The sequence below is a fragment of the Lepidochelys olivacea genome (assembly GCF_965140295.1).
Source record: "Lepidochelys olivacea isolate rLepOli2 genome assembly, chromosome: 2".
NCBI classification, from domain to species: Eukaryota; Metazoa; Chordata; order Testudines; family Cheloniidae; genus Lepidochelys; species Lepidochelys olivacea.
The window spans coordinates 81,426,218-81,452,014 of NC_140412.1; the positions used below are offsets into that span (position 1 = coordinate 81,426,218).

At 39.4% G+C, this 25,797-nt stretch overlaps 1 protein-coding gene across 5 annotated transcripts in view; it reads left to right on the plus strand.

Moving 5' to 3' along the window:
* The window catches only part of ZNF521 (zinc finger protein 521), a 268,204-nt gene extending 249,937 nt beyond the window's left edge, over nt 1-18,267 (plus strand). For all 5 annotated transcript variants that reach the window (XM_084619958.1, XM_084619956.1, XM_084619957.1 and 2 more), the window contains one exon: nt 17,453-18,267. In XM_084619958.1, the coding sequence (XP_084476084.1) occupies nt 17,453-17,482 (30 nt within the window). In that variant the 3' untranslated portion in view covers nt 17,483-18,267. The remainder of the gene's footprint in view (nt 1-17,452) is intronic.
* The last annotated feature ends 7,530 nt before the right edge of the window (nt 18,268-25,797 follow it).

The following is a 25,797-nucleotide window of genomic DNA, read 5'->3' on the forward strand; positions in this document are numbered from 1 at the left end:
TTGGTTACTGTGTAGCAAAACGTGCTTCCCACATAGCAAAGACAGAAGATTTAATTCTGCTCATTCAGCCGCTCTGTGGGATCTGTAGTCTGAAACTTGAAGCAGAGGCAGAGCTTAGCCACTGTAGCATCGGATCTCCTCAAGCCATTACTCTGGTGGGGTTCCCCCCTCCCCACCTGCAATGCTCTGGAGGACTCTGCCCCACCAAGATTAAGCATGTTAAATGTGAAGAAAGCAAAAAATGTGACTATTGATTGTAGACCTAAAAGGGAGGAAAGTGTTCATTTCACTGACATGCTGGTGCATTGACAGGTCTGAATGTTTGGAAAGCAGCTTCAAATGGGTGGCTGCCTTGCATGTGCAGAAAGATATGTTGTTTGCTCTTGTCGGAGTTGGCTAAAGCAAGGTACCTCTAGAGCTGAACCTGTAGTTTAAGAGAAATTCACATTTGTAGCCTTTATTGTGATATTTGCAGCAAGTCTACAGCTACTAACAGCCTCTGCCCTGAAGCTATGAAGGAGTGCGGCTCCATTGTTGGAGAGAGAGACGCGTTCTGTGTGGAAGCCTGAGATGTGGCAGGCAAGATGAATAGTGCTCCAAAGCAGTGCTTGCAGTGCTGTCATTTAGAGCAGGAACACTGAGCCTTTAAACGAAAGTGAAACACAGGGTAAATGAATCCTTTACAAATCTTAAACTGCTTAAAATCACAAGTAGTTTCCATGGATAAGTTCACTGAGCAGGAGGAAAGTTGGGAGGGGACGGTTCCCCCTTGCAAGGAGCGGAGCGGTACAGGCAGTTTGTTAAAAAACAACAGCACTACAACACCTAAGGTGTGGCTAGTGATTCCTCAAGGGACATGTCCAGGAAAGTACAGTAAAGAGAGATCTTGTCTCCGACGAGTTTCCTCCTTTTCAAAACATCAGCATCTTTACATTGCTTCATACCAAGCATTAATCAAAAAGATTTGAATGCAGATGGCAACACAACTGGAGCAATTCATAACAAAACCCTAACCCTGGAGGAACAGGTTTCAGGTTTACGTCTCAACCTGCTAATTGGGTCAGGTTAACAATGCTTTGAGCAAAGTGGGGCTGACCTAAGATTTTGGGTGGAAACCATGTGAAAATACGGTGGATTTGACACAAAACTGGTCAGAAATCTGAGATTATTTTTGTGGTGTTTGCTTTGCGTTCAAAGCTCTGGGTGACCAGCGCTACCCCACCCCATCCTGTAAACTGAAAGTAAAAAGTGGTTCATTCCCTGTGGACCAAAACTGCTAGTTATGCACATCTGTACATACAGCTGTAGGTGTTTCTGCATTGTTAGAATCTAATGTTGCCGCAGAATTACCTCACTAAACCCACACTAGACTAAACATGAGCTGGGTGTATATCTGTCTGTGTGACTAGATGATGGATACTTACTAGTTTTCTTTGTTTCTTTAGCTATATGGCATATAATTTTGGGAAACTGTGATACCATTACATATTAGCAGTGCATTTTGCTTTGCTTTGAGTTTGTAAAGGTGAAAGGTGATTGTGCAGGAAAATGGAACAGTATATTTGCTGTGAGACAGGCACTAAGAACTCACTCCCATGCTCAGTTATAATTCATGACTATACTGGTGGGAAGCCCTTATCCCTCTGTGGAGTTAATGCATCTCTACTGTAGCCTGCTGAGAGCACCCTGCATCCCCTCCCACCATCTGTGCATTCAGTTGCGTGCTTTCTCTCTCGCTTTCCTGTGACATCTCTTGGTGTTAAAACTGTCAGACTACTACTGTCTGGTAAAGGTGGCTTTATGATGTGTATTAATGTTGAATTGTCATTTAAATGGAAAAGAGCTGGAAGCGATATATTACAGTTTCATTTAAACTCTAATTTAGAAAATGCTGATTAGCAAATTAATAAAAAGATGTCTGTTGCTTTAAACTCCTCGAACTGTCTTAAATTTGCTGTCCATTATACTAAAATGAATAATCTGCATGAAAAAGTGTAGGGACAGGGTAGAGGGTTTACTGGCAAAGTTATATTTGTTCCCCATCTGTGATTATTCTGCTGGTTGTTGGTACAGTGACTCTCCCTTTTTAGTGTTGTGATTTGAGCATCCTTATATGTGGTGCCAGCAACATTGTACATTGAATAGTATTTACCCACTCATCACCTGGCTGGTGCAGACAACTATTTTATTTTCTTCATCTTGACTTCCTCTCTGAACTGAAGCAGCTTGAAGGCTGCAAGTTAATTGCTTCTATGCTACCTGAGATTTGGGATTCACATGAGCAGAGATCATAAGCTAACACAATTTTACTTAAATATTGAGAGTTTTATGGTGGAAGACACTGTCTAAAGAGAACTGAGTTGATACTACCCTATAGTTTAGGAAGAACTTAACTGGACCACAGAGCTTTGAGATGATGCTTTATTAATCTGCCCCCTTGCTGTTAGGCTGGGTTTTAGGCTGTGTGTTATGCCTAAAAGTATGGTGAAATTGCATATGGTTCTTTGCAGCAGCAAGATTAATTTGTGGAGTTTCACGATATTTGATCTTACATAGTCTGTTGTTTGTACTTTTTTTAAAGGTATAAATCAAATCCAGGCCTGAAATACCAGTGTATGAATTTAACAGATGTGGTGCCATAAGGGACCCACTGAGTTATAAACTGCAGAAATGGACTTTTTATATTTCAGACTCTTAGCTTATTCCCAGGAGGTTTTGGAACCACAGAAGTGAGGTGAAAGGTCATGCTTTCAGACAGTAGCACCCACCCACCACTTGACGTTTGGTGTAATTGTCAGAAAATCCACAGCTAATAGTTTTGTTATGCAGTCATAGCGTTCTGCACAATAAAAGTAGGGCAAGAATGACTTCAGTAGCTCAGTGTCCAGGTTTCCTTAGGTGAAAGATCACTTTGAGATGACACAGCTGAGTAGTCAGGCTGAAATCCTACTTGGTATTTTATTAATTTTGCACCAAGATAAATCCTGAATTCTGACAAACTCCATGACAGGTGAAATTCCTTCTTGCAGAATCTGCTCAGCAAGAGGCTGCTCATTTCGTTCTGTTCCGAGGCAGGCAACAGGAGGGCAGCTTTATAATCAGCCCTCAAAGGACCCCCGGCCGCCCCAGAGTCTTGGGCTGATTGAATAACTCCTGGGCCTCTTCCCCTAGGCCTCCATCAGCAGGGGTCCTGTGGAAAGCAATCTCCCGCAGACTGGCACTGAAGTGAGCTTTAAACTACTATTTTCTGCTCTCCAGAGGAGCCTGGAGTACTAAAAGATAGATGGACTGCAGATATTTTATGAGAAACTGTCAGAAGAAGAGCAGAGTAAATGTTTTTTTTTTCCTTCTTCTTTGAGTCACACACTATATATCACTGTAGAATTTCTCCCAGTATCTTTTACATTTAAATAAGAAATTAATTGGTTGCTAACCTTAAATTTCCTTCCTCCCTCTTCTTTTTCTTTTTCTCCTCTCTGACTTTTTTTTTAATATTCACTCAGAGGCCCTTTGCTTAACCACAGTTGCAGAAAATCAGTACCATTTGCACTGAAATATTTATAATGACAGAATGAAAAATTGGATTCATTTTCTGGCCTGTAGCCGAACAGTCTGCAACTTTGTGCAGCATTGTTTAGCATCTCTCATTCCCTCCTTTTCATTGGGATTGTTTTCAGACACACATGCACACACTGCCCATGCTGCAGAGGAATGCTTAGCAAAACACAGAGCCATTTTTAGTCTCAACAATGAGAACACGACTTGCTTGTAACCTTTCAGCTCTTGATGGAGGGATTTTGGGGAAGGAGGCATGGCGAACGTCCATCTTACAGGAGAGATTATAAGGGATGACATGCAGTAATCACTTTTGTACGAGGAAGCACACTGATTGAATTCAGTGAAATGTTTCCATATATTCCATGAGAGGCAGTGTGGACTTAGCACCAGAATGGATGCCAAGAGCGCTCTACTAATTCCTGCTCTGCCACTATTTCCCACTGTGGCCTTGGAAATCTCACTTGACCTCTCTCAGGGCCAAATTTTCAAAAGCTCCCTTTATGTGCATGCGTGCCCTGACATTGGGGATTGAGCATATGCACTTTTGAAAATGTGACCCCATGTCTGTTTCTACATCTGGAAGATGGCGGTGATTATATATTGTTACTTACATCACCTGTGAAGACGAATTAGTTAATGTTTGCAAACTACTTTGAAAATTAAGATCCAGATCCTCAACCCCCAGCTTGGACTCTGGCAGCACAAAAGTGCTATAAAGCTGCATTAGCCAGACAATTAAGGATTCCCTCAGTGTGCAGGAATGCCTGGGTGGCATACAACCAGAGTACTTGGTTGGTTCTGTGCCACCCCCTCTCTATATAGGTTTTGGACTCTCCTGTAGAATTTGATAGAAAATTATATCCCTGCTATAGAATTCTATCGGTTGGTTCAAAAAGCTGATAAAGTAGTCTCTGGTAAATTCTGTAGATTTTTAGACAACCAGTTTAAACAGTAGTTAACCCATGTGGTCAAACTTTCAAACACTGGTGCCTAAAGCTGGGCACCTAAAACCACATTGGATCACCTAAGTAAGTGGTCTGGTTTGGGATTGGATGCTTCAAGACTCAGAACAACTTCTGAAGGTGCTCAGCACCTTAAGCTCCTGTTGATTTAACTGGGAATTGCGGGTGGTCTGTTTCTTTGAAAATCAGTCCAGATTTTATGGAACCCAAGTGTGAAAATGTTGGCCTTTTAGTTTGATCTATATTTAATTAATAAGTGCTTTCCCAGTACAAGTCTACCTACTCCACTCCAAGTCACCCTTCCAGGCCCAGATTTTTCTTTCTTGAATTAAAACTTGAGAATTTTGAGTAGCTTGAACTGTTCTTTTAGGAGCATAATCCTAGCAGATGTATACAGCTATGTTGATAAAAAGGAGCATTTACTATTAGGATCAATACAGATCAATTTGTACTGTACAGCAGACTGTAATTTGTGAGTGACACATACTTTTATCAACAGCTGAAAGTTTCTTACAGACTTGCAGATTGGTCTTTTTATTGTGTTCCCAAAGATAGTTTGGAGAAACATGCTGACATGTCAGTATGAAGTAATGTGTGTTCTGACACAACCAGCATTATAATTTAGAAGGAATTTTGCCTGAAGTTGTTTTACTGTAGCATTGCTTTGATTCGAAAAAGAAGTTTCTACAAAGTGGTGTGTTTTAGGACATGACAAAACGTTCTCCAATATTATGCATATATTCAAGAGACTTTCTGTTTAACCCTTACTATTGCTTTCTGCTTTTCTATTTTTCTTTTTGTATGTGTGTGTGTGAAAGAGTGTAATTTTTAATTTTTTTAGCAACTAATGTGAGACAAAAATAATAGAAACCAAAAGAAATGTGAACTTTAACATTAATAACATATATTTTTAAAGCTGTCATTTACATTATAGATCTTCTTGCCAACTTAACAGCATTTTAAAAGAAAGCTGAAAGCCAAACTATGCCAATCAGATATATTTCTACAGTTGATGGCCACAAAGCTAAGATATAGATGCTTAAAATGTTTCAAATGCTGAACAGAACTGCAGTGACAATAGGACCCAGTCCACCGTGAAGTGATGGTACAGATCTTGCTGATGATATTGCGCAGACATGTTGCTGAACTGTAAGGGCAGTAAGAGTAGCCCCCAAACACGTTTCATCTCAGCATAGGAGATAGTAACTTTTCGGGAAAGCTGCTTTCTCCCTTGGCCCAAATCTTTGTGTTGACTTTGTTTTTCTGTTTGGAGCGCCAGTCAGTTTAGTGAAGTTATTCGTTTATACATTTTGTCAAGGTAAAGTAAATGTAAGAGCTTTAAATTAGAATAAGTGCCACTTCTTTATGGCAGATTCCTTTGAGGACTGATTAGAAAGCAGACCGCCTGTTGTCTGCCCCTTTATGCATAGCAGTATTGCTGTGTGTGTACTTGTTTATAGCTTACCTTTGAATTTGTGTAAGAGTGCGCTGTGGTATGATGAATCGCCCTCTGATAGACAAGATTCTGTCTTTATTCTGGGATCAAGCTAATACTTCACTTTAAAGAGTTATTTTAATTAGGTAGTTTTATTGTAATGAATTAAAATTAACTTGGAGAGCAAATTATATAAGAATGCGAGGGTTACAGATTAGTCTCTCCATAGCTACAGCACATCTTTTTTGTAAAGGAATTAAAATTCTGCATATCAGATAGCTTAGCACTACATATGGGTGGCTGCTGAGTGTAATTGGTATCTACAGTTATTTTCCCTCCTAAATGTGATTCTTTTCACTTTGATCAGAGGATTGCCTATACCAAAAATAACAACAAGCAATAAGGGACAAAATTGGCATCTGCAAAGGGATGAATTCACTAGTTGTGAAGAAGTACAGTACTGTAGCATCATAAACCAAACCAACAAGTGGGGGGAGCATTTCTCTCTACTGTAAATTCAGGGAAAGGTAGGAGCTAACAGCACATCCCACTCTCAATATGCCAATGTCCAAGTGTGCGAGAGGAAACAGAAAGGCCAGCCAAACCCAAGGAATATAAATTATTTTGAGATGAATATTGTATCACTCATGGAGTAATGAGGAGAAGAAAGCGTTGATAAAAGAAGAGGAAAATCTTGTAATATTTATTTGGAGCTTGATTCCTCACTGCCACGCCAGTTGTGTAGTCATTGACACTGCAAAGAGGGTGTGAAGCTCAACCATTCTGCTTTGGTAGCATTTTACACTCGCATTACACAAAGTATCTACACAAGGGCCAAGACAGTAGAGATCAGGACACTGTGTTTTACAAACAAGATCCCCAATGAGAGAAATCAAATGTTACTGTTCTTGTAACACGTCAGTAAATGTGTTCTGAGTTTGTAGCTTTGCAGTGTATGTAATTATCAAAGTATAGAAAATGGATAACTTTTTAATGAAGGTAGACTACATTCTGAAATATCTTAAAGTCACCAGTACAGCAGGAGCATTGCTTTTCTTAATAAAATGTTGTTTGGGTCATAGTGGAAGGAACACAGCTACCAGGTGAGGTTGTCTTTAGTCTTGACACATGGGACATGACCCTCTCATTCCCAGATATTTGCCAGCTTGGCAGGTCTCTGAATTGTCGTTATCTGCCGTTTCCGGTATTCTAATGAGTGGAGTTGCAACAGGCATGTTACATAAACCACTGTTACATTTCTCTTGATTCCTGGAATCACAGGGGAACCTGGTCCCTCATTTGAAGTGCGAAGGAAATCAGTAGATGGATCATAGTGTGTAACCAAGGTAGGGGTGGTAGTACCTAGCTAGTTATGAAGTCATAGTATGAAGAAGCTGAGGGAATCTCTACCTATAGGCTCAGGAATCTTCTGTCATTACCACCAAACCTGCACGTGTTCCTACGACAGTGGCTTCTTGAGGGAAAGGTACAAGGAGACAAACAAATGAGCAGACGTGTTAGCTGTGTTGACATTGGGAGGCAGTTCCCCATACCTTTTCATTCTCTCCCACACATATTTTAAGATTAAGGCACTATTGACTATGGGCCACATTTTGTCTGTCCCCTTATTTTGTGCCCAGAAATTATGCATTGAAATGTTTTTACATCCTCTTCATTGTGCATGCATATTGACTAGCGCAGTGCTTAAAGATCTGATTTCCATGTGCAAATGTGGAGATGGTTCCATCTTACAGGAGAAATTAGAGGCTGATTGTTGCCATCTGAAAGTTTTGGCCCTCTTTGAGTGTCATTTACCTTTACTTGAGTGAAAACTCTGTTTGCACTTTACCTTTTTCTGTTAATCTTTTGGGGATATATAACCTTCGATGAGCTAAATGTTGGTGTAGGGGGTACTGTATGCTCGAAGATAGTACATGCAGAATCTAAGTTTTGAGCTCCTTTTTGTCACCTGATAACCATAAGCACAATACATATAGGTACAACACAAAGTGGTGTAGTGAACACAGTGATCTATGGATTTGTTGTGTGTATAGATCTGTCTAAATTGGGGTGGGCAAACTACGGCCGGTGGGCCACATCTGGCCCACTAGCCATTTTAAGCCGGCCCTCGAGTTCCAAATGGGGAGCAGGGTCGGGGGCTGCTCCACGCAGCTCGCAGAAGCCGCGGCATGACCCCGCTCCGGCTCCTACGCGCTTCAGTGGCCTCCCCTCCGGCTCTCCAATGGAAAAGGGACATGCCGCAGCTTCTGGGAGCCACTTGAGGTAAGCACTGCCTGGAGCCTGAACCCCTGAGCCTCTCCCCATGCCCCTGCCCCAGCCCTGATCCCCCTCCTTCCCTCCAAACCCCTCAATCCCAGGCGGGAGCACCCTCCTGCACCTCAAACCCCTTATTCCCAGCCCCACCCCAGAGCCCGCATCCCCAGCTGGAGCCTGCACCCCTTCCCGCACCCCTGCCCCCAGCCCTGATCCCCCTCCTGCCTGCCAAACCCCTCGATCCCAGCCCAGAGCACCCTCCTATACCCCAGACTCTCCAGCCCCACCCCAGAGCCTTCACCCCCCCCCCACCAGCCCGGAGCCCCTCCCACACCCTGAACTCCTCATTTCTGGCCCCACCTCAGAGCCCGCACCCCCAACCAGAGCCCTCACCTCCTCCCGCACCCCAACCTCAATTCTGTGCGCATTCATGTCCCGCCATACAATTTCTATTCCCAGATGTGGCCCTTGGGCCAAAAAGTTTGCCCACCCCTGGTCTAAATAATAAAGGACTATAGGCAAGTTAGTGTTTTTTCTCTTTGACATACGAAGAAACTATTGTTTCTTGTAATTTTGTTCAGAGGAATTCTTGTATGTGCACTTTTGGAAAAACTGGAAATAATCATTGTTTTAAAGGTTGCCCTTTGCATATAAATCACAGCTGTGTGTGCTTCACCCCTCCCCTCCCCCCCCCCCCCCACTCATTTCAACTGGGTGAATTTTGAAACCTATGAACAGGAGTTTAAATTGTAGGCCCACCAGTCAGTTTAGGTTTTGAAATCTATGCACTGATCCGGCAGCTAGTGGTCATACTGCTTTAAATGAGAACAAACAGAATGGAAGTTGGGGAGGAAAAGGGCCATGGGAACGCTCTTCTGATGACACATGCAGAACCACACAATGGATGTGCAAAAATAACATTCATCTTAAGTGTCTGCTTAATCACTAAAACGACCTATCAGAATTCAACAAGCAAAAGAATACAAGAGGAGAAGGAAATGAGTAACATTTCCAACAGGACATTTCTGTGCAATTGTCAGTTTAAGCTCCGTTATTTGTCACCAATTACTACACTGAGCTGTTAAATATTTGGTAGTAGTTTGTTTAATTGGGTTTGAAGGAGTCTGTACATACTGTAGCTCTAGTTCCAGGAGTTCAGTTAGAGCTAGGCAAATAGGAAATTTGCATTCACGTAAGAGGAACACATCATGTTATCAGGCAAGGTGTCTCCCTCCCCTCCACACACAGATTTATTTGTCTTTAAGAGATCTAAAATTAGAACACAGAGAAGGAGCATCACTCCTGGATGTAAAATAGGAAGGAGGTCATTCTTAAACTTGTTTGCAGATGTTCTAGTTTAGAAAGCACCAACATGATAAATTAAACATTACAAGAAAAAAAATTAAAACATAGCAACAACTGGCACAAGAACACATCTGTCTGTAAAACATTGACTTAATCCCTGAATATCTTATTAGGCAGTATTGCCTATCAAAGCTACTGTACTGTAGCTGCAGACAAATGTGGAATCATTCAGCTCTGGCTTCTATTTGCTCTTTTGACTGACGATGTCTGACATAGTGGAGAGAGTCCAGGCTGTCCCCTCCTTGTACCGGGGATGTAGTTTTCCTTTTGGTATAAATGTCAGCCTACACATCTGCAAAATACATTTTTTTCTATTTGATACAGCCCTGATTCTCTTCTCCCTAACACCTGTTTCGCTAACTCCATTAGTTTCAATGGATTTTTTCATTATTTATAGCAGGGTAGTTATGATCATATTCCAAAGAGTTAAGATTTTAATGTTAGCAACGTATTTCTCAGTGGTCCTTTACTTCCCCATTTTTATTTAAACTATTACCTCTGCTTAGTGAAGCGTCTTGATTATTGTTATTGCAATCATGCATATGGTAATCGCTTCAGGAAGAGGTCCACCCATCAGTGATATTTTACTAGTGGCTTTCTGAAAGTTACTGAAGAAACATGGAAGTGTTACATTTTTAAATTTCAGAATACATCCCTGAGTGGATACTATCCAGTTAGTGCTTTTAGCGATTCTGTTTTCTCAAGATTTTCAAGTATGAGAGTCAGAATGCGCAAGGCTTGGGTGTAAACAGGAATGCACTGAATAGTTACCAGTAGTGCCATTTCTGAATCACTGTAATATAATAAGAAAACAGATAAACAGCTCCATTGAACTAAGTTGTTTGGATAATTGTAATTCGTCATGAACTTTTGCAAATTGTCCTTGTTAACAGTGGTCACTCATGACCAAGGATGACCCTTTCATTGCTCATCATACCTGATTAGGGGCCTGCTGCTGCAAGGTGGTGAACACTATTCAGTTCCCTCTCTGTCAGTGGGATTTGAGGGTGCACAGCTCCTCACAGGAGTAGACTCAGTAGGTATAGTGGAGGTATCTCCGTCGTAGTTCATACCAAACATATAAACCCCAGTTTTCAGAGTTTAAATTGTCTAGTAGGTTCAGACTTGGTATGCAGATCTTCAGCCTGGATGAGCCTTCTGTTTCCTCTTTCTAAAATAGGTAAAGACTTTTAGCACCAAACGAGAGCAATATTGCTCCTCCTCTATACATTGCACTGGAGTACTGAATATAGTAGTTACTCCCCACAAGCCTACAACCTGCCTGTAATCTCTTTTTTCTCTGCTGCGAAATCCTCCTATGCTAGCTTCCTGCTCCTCGCCTTTGACAAGCAATGAAACATCATCTCCTTTCCAGCTGCTGAACTCACTCATACCAGGCTGGACCTCCAACTCCCACAAATGAACTCATTTTCCAAGTGTTGTCATCTGGAAATTAGGTGTCATTCTAAGGGGCTACCATTATGGAAATATTTTTGAATTCCGAGCGTTCAAAAATAATGATTTGGGATTTGGAGGGGGGTAGTTTATTTTTAGATTATCTTTTGATAAGCTTTGGACTACATGCTCATCTATATTTCAACTATATCAGAGTCAGGAGAATTGTTTACAACATAACCGTCCATTGACCCAGTTACAAAATTGTAGCATAGACAGGGTCTAGAAGTGTCCCTGGAACAGCGTTAAAACCTATACTAACCCAGTTGTTGATGCCACATGAGTTAGTCCTGGTTATGGGGACACAGGTGGGTTCTATCTACCTCTTTTAGCTGCTTTGAAATGGCCTAAATATTTGTCTAAATCCAGCTCCTGAGTAAGCAGATCTTGTTGCATGTGTGATTTGGGAATGGTTCAGTCTTTTCCTATCCTAGGACGAACATCAGGAAAAATGTCCTAACCATGAAGTCTGTGAAGTATGAAATAGTATCCCAAGGGAAGTGTTGGGAGCTCTAATTAAACTTGGATCAGGCAAAACATTTGAAATTACATTTTGTAGGCAATAATCCTGCATTGGTAGAGTGGATGGATAAAATGCTCTAATAAGTCTTCTCTGTCTTTAAATTCTATACATTTCTGTTATTCTCTTTTAATATGTTATTTCACCTTTTCTTTTAATGGTGACAGGATTATATGGTGTTGTGTAAAATGATGTTAAATGTCAAAAGAAAATGCAACAGTTTCTGTGCAAGTTTGCAATGATTGCATTGAGACAAAGAAAAGAAAAACTACCCCTGTGTAAGCCAGGGACATCAATGCAATGTGTCAGATCTGCAAGACAATGGCAAAAGAGTGCAATGGCTTTATATGGTTACTGTTTTGACTTTGCATTTTCATATCTATAAAGAATAACCTCATTGATCCAAACCTAACAGAAATGTAGTTGTGTGCATCATTCAGGTTGTTAGAAACACTTTTTATCCAACTGTTTCAAATACCCCCAAAGACTTTGGCTAAATGAGATTGTACTGTAGTCTTTTTGCATCTTAATTATTAGTATATATTAAATCTAAGTATTTTACAAATATAAATAGCTCCTCAGTATAGTCTCAGATACAATCACATTGCAGTCTATCAGCAAAGAACTATTCAGGATATTCAGTGCTGCACAATGGAATGGGGCTCTGACAGAGACCCATGTGTGCTGCAATACATAGGCACCATAGGGTTGAGGATAAGGATAGCAAAAGCAGCCTTAGCTGTGAGTTTTCCTGATATTGGTTTGTTTCTGAACTTTTTTTTAAGATGTTACAACTTTTTTTCTTGCTGTGTGTTTGCTGTTTCACCTTTTTTGTAGTGTAGAGCTTTGTGTAATAGGTATTATTATATCATGACAACGTAAAGTGATGAAGTATCAGATTGAAGTTCAGGAAACCATGCTGACACTGTGGAATTGAATTCATGATTTGGCATTAACATTCTAATTAAGGTTTTGCTTGGGTTGCCATTTTAACCTTCCCCTAACTCCCCCGACCCCTCTGCCCTGACCATTCTGGAAAATCCAACATCCTGTCGTTAGCTCTGGACCGTTTGGAAACTATGGTACAAAGTAAGAAGTTTGGAATAAAAAGCAGGGGACAGAAGCAGAAAATCTTGATTAGAAAGTATAATTTAATAGAACGTGTATTGAACCAAATGTATTGATTAATGTGGAAGATATAGTACTTATATTGATTCTAACTAGAGATTTAGTACTAAAAGCTGTAAGCCAAAAAGCTGTTGCAAATTGCTACAAAAGTCAGTTTAATGCTGTCCTTGAGAATGCCTTCACAAAGAAATTCTTCTAATGTTTGAGGAGTAGGTAGAATGCGGTATATGTCAGTTTGATCCCGGAGGGTTTTATTTTGTACTCTAATAGCTGTTACGAGCCTACATTATATCCAAGGAGTAATTTTCCTTAGGGGTGCCCAGCTCGCTTTGTGTCAATATTCTAGCATTTTAAGTCACGTACAGTATATGCTTCTGGGAACAGTGCAGGAGCCAGCCAGACTCATAATGGTCTGCATTCATTAATAAAGGCAGAAGCTTCTGTCCCTCCATTGCCCACTACAGGGATGCCTCCCTGGTCTTTAGGGACCCGTACAGACACATTTAAAGAAAGCTTTATTTTGAGTGGGCAGGAGATGAAATGCAGGACTTGCAGGCATTTCCTAAGTCAGCTATATGCCCAAGCACAGGGGTGACCTTAATAGGTCAGAGAAGAATGCAGGTCAAAAGACTTATTATCCAGCCTGTTGGAAACCAATTGCTTTTGTTAAAAAAAAAAAAAAACGTAGTGCTTAAAGGTTGATAGTAATGTAGAATTCTTCTTTACAACCCGAAATTGTATTGTAGTGCAATGGGGTTATAAAGAAATAAAATAAAGATTATCCTTACTGTCTGCAGATAAAGGAGTTCATATATAGGATAACATGTAGTGTCCCATAATTAGTTAATCAGTAATGATTGATTACGGATGTTTATGTTCTTGAACTAAGGAAAAAATAATATGCTGCTGTGCTACTGTCACCATCTGTTGAAGGAAGACATCCACATTTAATCTTTATATTTCTTTATTTGTACCCTCCTTGCACGGTTTCTCAGGTTCAATTGTGTCCTATTTCATCTAGTTAAAAAACATCTCATTTAAATTGAATGCAACTGCAATTCACGTTAGAGATTCCAATGAGATAGTGAATCAGTGGGGTTTTTTTCTTCACTGAGTTTGATGCGATGGATGGCATTTTTTGCTAGCTAGTATGTCTGTTTTCTGTCTGAGATATATATAGAGAGAGAGATACCAAAAAACAGAAAAAATATTACTTTCTACTGTCTTAACAGTTTCTGCAAAACAACCTCATTCTCTTTGCAGAGGAGATTTCTCTACCACTATTGTAGTGAAATCTGTGTATGATTTTAACCTTACAGCACTAAGTACAGGGATTTTCCAAGGCTATCTACTCATGGAAAGCAATGTAGTCTAATGTTTAAAGCAGCTCACTGGGAGTTGGGATTCTGGGTTTGTGTCACTGGGTTGGCTAGAAACCAGGTAAATATGTTTTGAAAGAATTTTATCTGTGAAGTATGTTGAAGCCAAGTTCTTGTCAATGTTTCCTAAATAAAATCAAGGTAGGGAAGTAAGGATTTGTGAACATCTTTCCTAGTTTCTTTGGTTTTTATTGTGAGTAATAGATTCTGTGGCAAAATGGGCTGCCATTTTGTGTGTGCAAAACTCTCATTTGTGTGCGCACACCCAGTTTTTCATCATGAAATCAGACGACCTTTGAAAATGTTACCTAACTCTATTGGTGAGGATGTGTTGGAAAATATATTTTTTCTCTTTCCACTGCTAAGTATGAAATAGAAATTTTTGCTTCACAGAGGGACTGACTGTACTTCATGCTCAAAGGAAAATACATGTCTTTATTGTGGTGATAATGAATATATGATGTCTTCAGCACTTTAGTTGAATTACATATATTTAGGAAAAAAAATACGACCAATTGCTCCAAATTCAGGACAGTTATTTGCTGTAGTAAATTTCTGGAGCAGAGATTTTTAAAACTTCTGCTCTTAAATGTTCTGTGTCTTCTGTTAAGGGCAGATTCTGATGGCATAGCCACACAGCAGTTCCCAGCACTAATATTCTGCTCTCCCTGTGTATACAGGACTCCCATGTTCCTGGCAATGGGAGTTCCATATTGTGTTTTCCCCACATGCGGGAATTCACACTGTTATGAAAGTGGGAGTTCTGTGCACATAGGGAGAGCGGAATATCAGCATTGAGATCTGCTGTGTGAATAATACAGAAGAATTTTGCCCTAAATTTTTAAACACAACCCCCCTCAGAAAAAACAACAACAGTTCATAACTGGGATTAATGTTTGCAATTTTCAGTCACTTAAACATGGGGTCTCCAATAGATGGCTTTTTGTAGGATGGAATATGGCTCTCTGTGGGATTACAGAATTTTCCTCCTTTTCTTTTCTCTACCCTCCCATCCTTCACCTGCTTGTCTTGTCAATGTTATGCCTGTGACGTGCTTTCAGTTTTAGTTTATGAAATAGCCTTTCTGCTGTTTGTGTATTTCTCCCTAATTCACTGCTGCCTCAGAATACATTTTGGAAGCATTAATTGCTTTGGAAAACTTGACCGATTGCATGCTGTTTTGACTCTTTAAAATAAGTACAATTGCTTGATGAAGGTTGAAGCTGCCCCAGCTCTTTCCATTGGGGACAGTGTTTGTTGTGTCCTGTCCTACTCAGCATTTTTCTCACACCACTTGTTTCTGAATGTATGTCTTCATTATCTCTTGAGAATCTCCATTATGTGCCAGGCAGTATAGTCTGGAACACAGAGCACCAGTGCAAGTGGATCCCATTTCATGGTTTGTTTTGTCTCTCTCACTTTTGTGCCTTTTTATTTTTAATAAAAAATGTTATTGCAGCCGAAGTACTGAGCACACATGTAAAGCTCCTTTCAATTGTTTCACACACTGCTGCGTGGCTCTTCCAGACCCAAAACTGATTACGTGTAGCTCAGACAGTCAAAAAGCAGGGGATGACTGACACATACTCCCATTAGATCAAAAACAAAAAATACCCCAAAAAATCTCTCTTCGAGGTAACAATTTGGCTCTGACACTAACCACTCAAAAGCAAAGAAAACCAAATGTAGGTTGTCACTCCATGTTTAACTTGTCCCATTGTTTCTAGGTACTGCAGGGTTTCAGATCAGTCTGTGGTGTTATAAGCGCTGCAATAATGGATGCAACAGGATGACAGAAGGGTAGACGGTCAGAGTTAACTCTTAATTCCCTTGCTTTTATGGTTTAAAGTCAGAATCTATTACCCGTGACCAACCAACATTTTAGTCCGCAACATATTGTCACTGCTTTATAGCACTTTGAGATGACTTTGTGGAAGATGATATACAAAATCAAATGGAATAATAATCTCTTTTTAACCACTGGCCTTGGTGGATCTGGAGTCCCTGCTATATCAGCATTTAATCATTTTGTATTCACATCTGGAAAACGTGCTTCCAAGTGTCACTGGGTCATTTTCCTTTTCATCTTGAGACAGGCACTACTTAAAAAATTCCTCGGTCTTACCCTGAGAGAGATCCTTTTCTTGCCAAATATCCCATGAACGTACGTGTGTGTGTGTGTGTGTGTAGAAACGATATGATGTATTGTTAGATTAGCACAGAATCACACAATATTCATCTTTATTTTTCTGTGGCTGCATTTATGTTTGTATTCAGGAGTGGCTCTTGAGGGTGTGGTTCAATACATGTTCACTTCACGGAAAATGATGTCCATCTTTTGGGCATGGGTTTGTTTTAAAGTGTTGTAGTCTGGAGGAGTCTGTATGTAGATTAAAACTGATAAAACAAGGGGAGGGGACTGTGTACTTTAGGAACTGATAACGGGACACAACACCCTTCACCTCTAGGTCACTGGTCCGAATAGAGCCCGGGTCAGTAGTGACAAAAATTCATTACTATCTGATGGCTGTTCTGTGGTCTGTGAAATAAGATTGTGGACTTTGTCCAGTTCTCTGTGGATATGGTCTACATCACAAAAGAAGAATCAGCATGAATTGGGAACCTTGTCTTAGTTGCCGGATGAAGCACAGAGACTAATGTAGCATCTCATCCAATAGTGGTGATCCCTTTGCATTAGGACTGGTGTAGTGAAACTTGCACTGCTGCTGCCCTCTTTGCACTCTTTCTGTGGATAAATAGCAAACTTCATATTTCCAGAGCTGATGCTGTCACCTTTTACATGGCAATAAATTCACTTAAGGAAACAAGGGTTGAGTTGTTCTTTGGTGGATAGAGGGATAGTTCTGGCTTCCCCACCTGCTTGTCAGTCAGCCAATTGAGTGCTTTGGTGGGCATGTCGGCTCCTACTTTAAAATATGCGCTTCTGATTGGGGGGAAATGTCTGGTTGAATTTTCTAGTAAGGATGCTAAAATTAATGTATTTCTAGTGTGTAGGCATTAAGGCCACATAAGAAAAAGAAATGTGTGTCTCATTATATATAATGGGCTAAATTCATCACAGTGTGACTGGGCACTGGAGCCAGTGAAGTTGTGTTCACTTTCAACAGGGCAGAATTTGCTCTAATGTACCTTGAGGTATTCAACTGATATTCATGTGACTTATAGAAATGATACCAGTGCTAAAAAGCCTCATCTTTTAACAGCAAACTTTCTCCAGGCCATTTAAAAGAGAGATGGCAAACATGTTTCTCTTGTATACAATATAATATATTCAGCGGGTAGCATCGTTAACGCAGCTTTTTCTTGTCGCAATGCCTAGACTACAACTAAGTCACTTCTTTTATTTTTGTTTCAGAATCATACAATGACCCAACATAGCAGTTAGTGCAATGCCCATCTCTTCAGGAGAATCCTTTGTGGCACAAAAAGGGAACACGTTTTACTCTTTGCACGAAACTTTCATTGTTAATGTATATTATTCAGAAACATTGTATTGTACCATAAAACTTGTATTATCAAAACTGTTGGATGTTCATGTGTTTGAACTTTTGAGCACCGGATAGACTTCCTGTATATAACGTGTTGCACATGTATTATGTTGTCTGATACTAAAATGGTCTTATAAAGACAAGTGGACTTGGGCCCTATTCAAGAAAGATAAAAATAATAATGTGTGAGGAAAAAGGCTTAAGAAAATGTCATTTTCAAGAAAGAGGGAGAAAAAATCTCTGTTATACTACAGCTGTTTGGCCTTCCTTTCATTTAAACTTAAGTCTAGAATCTCTCTCTTTTGGTATACAAACAGATGAATCTGAGACTATTTTTTATTGCTGAAGATTCTTGCAAAAAACATGAAAAGACTCTTTCTCACAGAGCAGGAACCCACAGTTGAATAAGGCCCGTATATATATTTGTAAGCCTTGCGATATGACAGATAGCATTACCATATATGCAATAGTTGTTATGTAGATTGTCAAAGAAACTTTTTTTTTCCTGAATACCATTTGAAGCTTTGAGTGTTCAAGACTTTCCTTAATGATTTCACACAGCCAAATTCTTGACTCAGTTGAACTAACCTGTATGTTACTGTTATTAATGTTTACTCTGCGGTCTGAACCTGGAGATTACTGGAATTGTTTTCCAAGAGGAAATAAATTCAGTTTACCATTATGTATGAGTGCAATTGTGTCTTTTCTTTTTCTTATTACAGTACCATTGAAAACATATCTGCTGCTTCACTGCAGTTGAAACATGCACTTGAAGAAAATATTCACTGATTTTTTTTTCCAATTAGCCAAGTCAATAGTTTTACTCCTATCTGCTTGATGCTTTGGCTCCTAATGGGTCACAGTTTATCCAAAATTTCTAATAACCTCAAGTGTGGAGCAATTATTTACATATTTCACATGCCGTGCAAGCCAAGCTTGCAACCTTCAAACCCTGGAGAGAGAGAAGTAGCGCCTAGTGATCTGAGTACAGGATTCAGAACCAGGAACGACCTCAATTCTAATCCCAACGCTGACACTGATTCTCTGAACCTGAAGTCCCTTACCCTTTCTACTGTCATGGACAGTGGTAGGGGGACATGGCTAGAGCATGCTGCAATACAGCGATCTCCACCAGCACAATGTCCACTAGGGGGCTGGTATAAGCCAGTGTAACTTAGCCCTGGCTGAGGGCTGATTGGTCCCTGGCTGCTCTCAGTGTAGAGGAGAAGGGGAAAGGCCGTGCAACGGCACATTAGCCCATCAGCGTGCCAAACACTGCTCCAGCTCACCTGAGAATTCATGCCAAAGACATGCGTTAGATATGTGGGCACTGTATTTCCTGTTGCTTGAGTTGCTGGATTCATCCTATTGAAACTAGTGTTGCTGAAATATCGCAGTCTTAGAATTGTGCATCACAACAGTCCAAATGGCTGGAACTGACAGCCTCATGCTGTCCGAGTAGATATAAAGGGTGATTTCCAGTTTGCTGACTGTCACGTTTTGACTCTCTATAGTTGGAGAGTGAAGGGGGTGAAAGCAAAGTACGAAAGTCTCTGGTTGCCAGATATTGAAGAAAAATGTGTCCCATTTAAAACTCCAGCCTCAAGAATTGTATGCATATTTTGCCAAGTACAAAAAAGAAATTCCTGGGTTTTGTATGAAATTCTCATTTGTGCTGACAAAAGGATAAACTCGGGCAACAGTACACAAGGCACGTAAAATGCCAGATCTATTTATAAGTCAGAAACTGTTTCCATTTTCATTCTCATTAATATATTGCTCATCTCTGCCAAATTGGATGTGATGATAAGTTCTTTATTCCTGACAGATACCTTAAAAGATATCAGACATTTCAGCCTTCGTGTGTGAAAGCATGACATATTGGTAAAGACTGAAAATAGCATGTTTCTAGTAGAGTTCAAATATATAAGAAATATTACACCCTACTGTTTTTGTAAATGCCAGAGTGCCACTGAGTTGAGACAGATGGTAGCTGGGAAAGATGCAATCTTATAATCAAAAGCTAAAATATGTCAAAAATATGTTAGCAAGTACAACACAGCATATTACTAGCATCTCATATCATGACAGCTTGCAAAACAAGCAAAGATGTTGAAATTCTAGTTATGTAAATAAAGTAACAGTAAACAGATCAACAGCAAATGCGATGATGGCTTTATGCATCGATTGTCCCTTCAGTTTAGGGCTGGGGAATAGGAAGGTCTTATGGTCACATTCATTCCCAGATGGATTCTAAGAGCTGGTTGCTAGTATCAAGTGCTGGAATCCACTTACCTTTTTGTGAGAAACAGGTTTGTTGGTGATACCTAAAAAGCTGTTTAAATAGATTACGGAAGACATTCAAACATCCCAATGAGGATTGAGTTTTCTGTGGGGATTTATCACAGCATTTAGAAAAACAGCAAGAGACACATATACCATCTTGCTCAATACACAAGGCTCTGTGTGTGGATGTGTGTGCGCACTTCAGCTACGGCATGCTATACACCCGTTTGAGTCAGCAAGAGCTACAATGAGCCAATCCTAAAACCAGTCACCAGAATGCGAAGGGGGAAAATCTGTTTCTCAGGGATGTTTTGCTAGATTGATGGACAAACTGTCCCCTCACCTCTAAGACCCTGGTTTTAATCCCATCATTTCTAAGAGACACGAGTTTTACTGTGGTAGTTTAATGAAATGATTAGTCCAGAATTGCCCAGGTTGAAGGGAGAATACATATAGAATTTATATTGCAGAAATGCAATAATTTATCCAGTTAACATTCTGAGCACAGGATTTCTGAGGAAATGCACTAGTGTCTGTCTACACAGAAGATGATCTGGGAATGGTCACTAACCTTTATGATTCCGAAATAAGAACTTTTATAAAACAATGTCATACGTGGTTGCCTAAAGTTAGGCACTTAAATCCATGTTTAGGCACTTAAATAATAAGGGAATGAACACTTGCAAGTCCTAGGGAGAATGGTGCTTATCATAGCTTCTTTGATACACTAACAGAACAATATTCTCATAGCTTTTCCTCATTTGGGGCACCCTTGTATAAAGAACTGTCAACAGTTGTCAAAAAAAAAATTGCATGAAGAGAATCCTAAAACAGGCTAATGTTTATTAACTGTTTCTAAATGGCAGAATCCAATATGGAATCCACTCCATATTTTATTGACCATTATTGTAATCTTGATGTGATGAACTATCTATGTATGTTCTTTTGCTTTGTTTCACTGCCATTGTCCTCAACAAAAGAGAGGGGGAGACGTCTCTTACATACTGACATATGGTACCTTCTATTTATAACAAGATTAACAATTAATTCACACCTTGATTGAGTCCTGCTTTATTGAGATGTCACAACAGATTCACACAATCTGCAATGGGAAAGACTTACAACTGTTAATATTGTGACAACCAAGACACCTAACAGTAAATGAATCGTAACTGGCGACAATTAGATATAATTCAGTGTGAAAACAGAATATTGTGTGCTGCTGTAAAGTGTGATAGTGAGAAGGACTCCTTTGAATGATCCTATCCATAAATTCAGAAATGTAACCTTGATTCCAGTCTAATGTATTCATTCATACATTATTGCTCAATTAATGTTCAAAGGGTCTTTATGTCTTAGTGGTAAATGTACCATTCTCTTTTAAATGCTTGCTCCACTTCTCTGTAGCATGAACAAATTAGTCATTTTACTGAATCCATTCAATACATAGGGCTTTTCCCCTTACTTTCGCTTCCTTTATTTTTATGTATATGAGGGGTTTTCATTATTATTATTATTATTATTTATTAGTGAACTGTGAGTGCTCTAGTAATGGACTCCCTGAGGAAGCTGGAAGTCCCAGGCTACCAACTCTTACATGCAGATCATCTTCTGTGTGTGAAGCACAAAGCATGACAAGATCTCACTCATGTTTCAAAGCTCTCTCTCTTTTCAGAGCTATTTGTTATTGTCTCCACCATCACAAGTTTAAAAAAAGAAAGTTAATTAAATATGGAACAAGACTGAGCAACATCTTTTAAACCATCATGTCATTAGAACTGGATTCCTCTGAGAGCCGCTTAAAAGGGGTTTGAGAACAATGACTGTTCAATCAGATATTTATGGGCATAGTTATGTAAACACACTCTTTATTGTCTATGTATATTTAATATAATTATCAGTTTTGTACTCGGACTCTCAGGAGACCCAACAAATCACAGTGTTGCTTTGAAAATGTCAGCAGAAAAGACAATTATGTTGCTTGCAAATATTCATAAATTATATTAAAAAGTCCTGTGAAAATGTATCCTATGTAGCAGAACCCTTTTCACCAATAGAGTAATCACTGTATTTCTTTGATTTGAATGCTTATTATAAGTAGCAAGGAAGTAACTTGAAAAACCTTAAAGGCACAGAGCTTACTAATCTTGGCATGTAGGCCAATGTACTTTCTGTATATATGAACACGTATTATTAATGATGTCTTTGATATGTTTTATTTTCTTTTAAATAAGGTTATTGAAACTAGAAACAATGGATTCTATCCAAATGTTAGTACACAGGGACATATGTAACTGATTTTAGAATTTTTTTTAGATTCCTAGTATTTCACAATATTTTTGACTTCCACTTTTGCTCATCATACGTTAGAAAAAATAAGTGGAGAACTGTTCAGTAAATTAAATGTGCCATGCTTATGCTAAACCAATATGTGTGCTGGAGTTAGATGAACACCTAGTAAGTGCTTGCACTTCATTTCTACTGCAAAATATACAGTCTGCAGCTCAACATCTTAATTAGCAGCTAATGACATTTGAATGGGAAGGTTAATGTTAAGCACACAAATTCAGTTAAATAAAGTAAAAATGACATAAATTGAGATATTCCATTCTTAATTTATTTTTAAGGATAAATCTACTACAATGTTTTGTTGTAAACATAATTATATGTACCGGAAATATTACAGTCCTTAGTTATATGCTAGACTATATTCCCTGAGAACTAACTGTCCTTTCTAGTACACTTTATACTAGTGATCAATGGTAATGTTCCACGTCACTAATGAAGAAAAGATCATTTGGTCTTGTTTTGTTCTCCCCAGTGAAATAAATACACTTGATCCACAGACCTAATCTTCTGTTGAACACACAATGGCTTCTGAACAAGCTTAAGATGGTGGAGGTTTGAGTTTCATGCTTTTTATTTTAAATTTTAAGGGCTTTGAATTCATGTTTGGTTTTGTGTTTTCATTGACCGCTGACCAGTTATTCCTTGTGTAGTTTGGAGTGGAGCAAAATGGGGAAGTCTGTAGTCATGTGCTGAAAGATACCGATATGCATCCAGTATGACCTTGGGCTGTGATCTCATCAGATGTCAAAAGCTAAGCAGAGTCAGAATCATTAAGAACTTGGATAAGAGATCAGGTGCGCTATCAGATATGGTTTATTGATTCAGTAGGTAGCACTGGTCCCATTGAGACAGATACTGAACCAATACCCTCTCATGGGCTGGGGGCTCTGTGCTTCTGGAGGATGCTATCTTTCAACTGAAATATAAAGTTGGCCATGTACCATTACAGATCCTATGGCCCTTTTTGTAAGAGTAATTGTGTTAGTCACTTCTAATAACTCAGTTCTAGATGGGAGGAAATAATCAAGTGACCTCATTGGTGTTGAGATTTCCCTTCTAGAAAGCCTGATCTCGATCAGACCCCATCCTCATTTATGGGACCAATTATATGAATATCCACACAAAAACATGTATCATGTCAGGGGACCATGTTAGAATGGGTAAACCATTCTGTAACATAATGATAACACGCTATGCCCCCCATCTACACTGGCAAGATCAAACCATGCTCTACAGAACATGGTCAGGCACTACTGTGCTCCTTCTCATGCACATGCCCTCAAATAATAGGCAGATGGACACACAAAAAAAACCCACTAATGCAGCAGACAAGATGGAAGCTAGAAGAAATACTACAATGTTGTAGATATGTTGATATTCCCACCAGATATTCATCTTTCAGAGTTTCTCACTCTCTCTTTGGGAAGTGAGGATTAGTTGTTATATCCTGGCCTTTGCTGGTGTTCCCGCATTTTTATCTTACTCTCCTCCTCCATCTCTTCCTCTCTCATCTTTTCCTCTCCATCACTTTACTGGCGAGGTTTTAATTGTTTAATGATCGACAAAGGACCATTTTGATTTTCTTAATTAAATTAGAGAACCTGCAGCTGATGTGACGGCTAGGTCACCAGGATATCTCATTCTTGATGAGTTTAAGATTCATGTTGATTCTCTCTCTCATCCTTTGACATATTTTATTTCCAAACACCTTTATTCTTTTGGCTTAACTCAGTAGGATTAAATTTTCCAACATGAATGAAAGGTAATCTGTTTGATTAGATGATAGCTTTTGATGTGTCATTTGTAAATCTTTCATCCTTACTCATTGCTTTTTTTCCAAATCATTATATGGACTTTTCTTGACTTCTTTTCTCCTCTCAGTACTAACTACCACCCCATGTGATCTCCATAGTCTTTCAAAACCTTCTCCACTCACTGTACAGTAGCTTCTGTTTTTATAAAATTTTATTTCTCCTACAACACAGGCAGCATCAGGTGGGACTGAAAAATCCCCCTTAACAGTGTATTGTTATTGCTGCAACTGCCCATATATAAATTCAGGTGAGTACACATTTGTAGTGTAGAGAAAATCCTCACAGGCTGGAGTGACCGTCCAGTTCTAGATTTGACAGAGCTTTATTATTTTAGTGGTGTTTGGGGGAAGTCTGAATTGAACTGTTACTATCAACTGAAGTCAATTGGGCTGCTGCCCTATTCAGAACTCCTTATCTGAATTTTAAATCCTAAGAGGCCATCTTCTCCCAATGATAACATGTTTTCAGAATCCTTCAGCACGTTCTTAATTACCACATTTTGCAAAACACATCAACACCCCTCCTCAGCTGTCTTCCAGTGCTTTTCTTAGCCCCGCTCTTTCAGTCCATTGGTCTTCCATCGTTTCCCTCTTTGAAGTTTTGAGCAAATGGAAGAGAAGATTAAAGAATTATCCAGAGGTTACATTCAACTGTGTGTTCGTTCGATTCCTAGCTCCCTGGGTTGTTCAAAGGAGCGCCTGGACATCTGAATGATGTTATACTACCTGTATTTATTTTCTACTTCCAGATTCTCAGGGCTGACTTCTGTCATGATGGAGCCAATTTGAAAACTTTCTAAACTGCTCTGAACAAAATACTACTTACTAATTGTCATCCTCTCTTGAATTGTCCTTTGTTAGCTTCTGTGGAATGTAGAGATGGGGCTGAACATCAGAAGCTCCTTGAACTTAAGGATTTATTTGACAAATATAAATTGATCTGCTCAGTTTACAGCACCAAAGACCTTGATTTGCTTCATTGTCTTTTCTGACCCAGATTTTATTTCCTTACTGTTACTGTTTGATACTTCTGTAGCATTTTGATTCCATTAACCAGAAGCTTTTATTCCAGCTAACAAATATTTGTGCTGATCTATCTTTAACAGCAGTTGCTTGGTTTGAATCTCATTTTACACAATATGCACAATTTACTATTTTTGATCTTCATGTTTCCTGTTACCTAATTTGCTTCTGGGTTCCCCTAGAAGTTTATCCAAGAACTCATTTTCCATGGCATTTATGTTCCTTTTTTGAGCAATATTATTCATAGGTCCATAGTGTCACCTGTGTGTAGATGACATCCATATCTGCTATGTGGTGAGCCCCTCAAGTAACGTGAGAGCACACACACTATTGCCTTTTCTGATATCCATGCCTTGGTGTCTCTATCTATCTCAAATTAAATGCTGTTTAAAGGGAGCTCTGACTAGTTGGGTCCTCCCAATTGTGGTACTGTATTTTATCTGGGAAAATCCCCCATACTCCTCTCCCAGACAAGAGAACTTCCATTTTCTTTTCTGAAACACACTCTTCTAGTGCAGAAATGATCTTTCTTGCCATCAGAGACTATCAGTGCCACTCTTTAGTAAATCAAAGAGGTCACTAATGAGCAGGACATGGAACACACCTGCAATCAGAGACTAAGGACACTTCTTGCCTGCATCCCAAAGACTGCGATAGGAGCAGTGAATTTGATTCTTCATTTTTTCACAGCAGTTTTATATCAGTCTAACTCTCTTGAGGTTGATGGGGTTCTCTAATGTG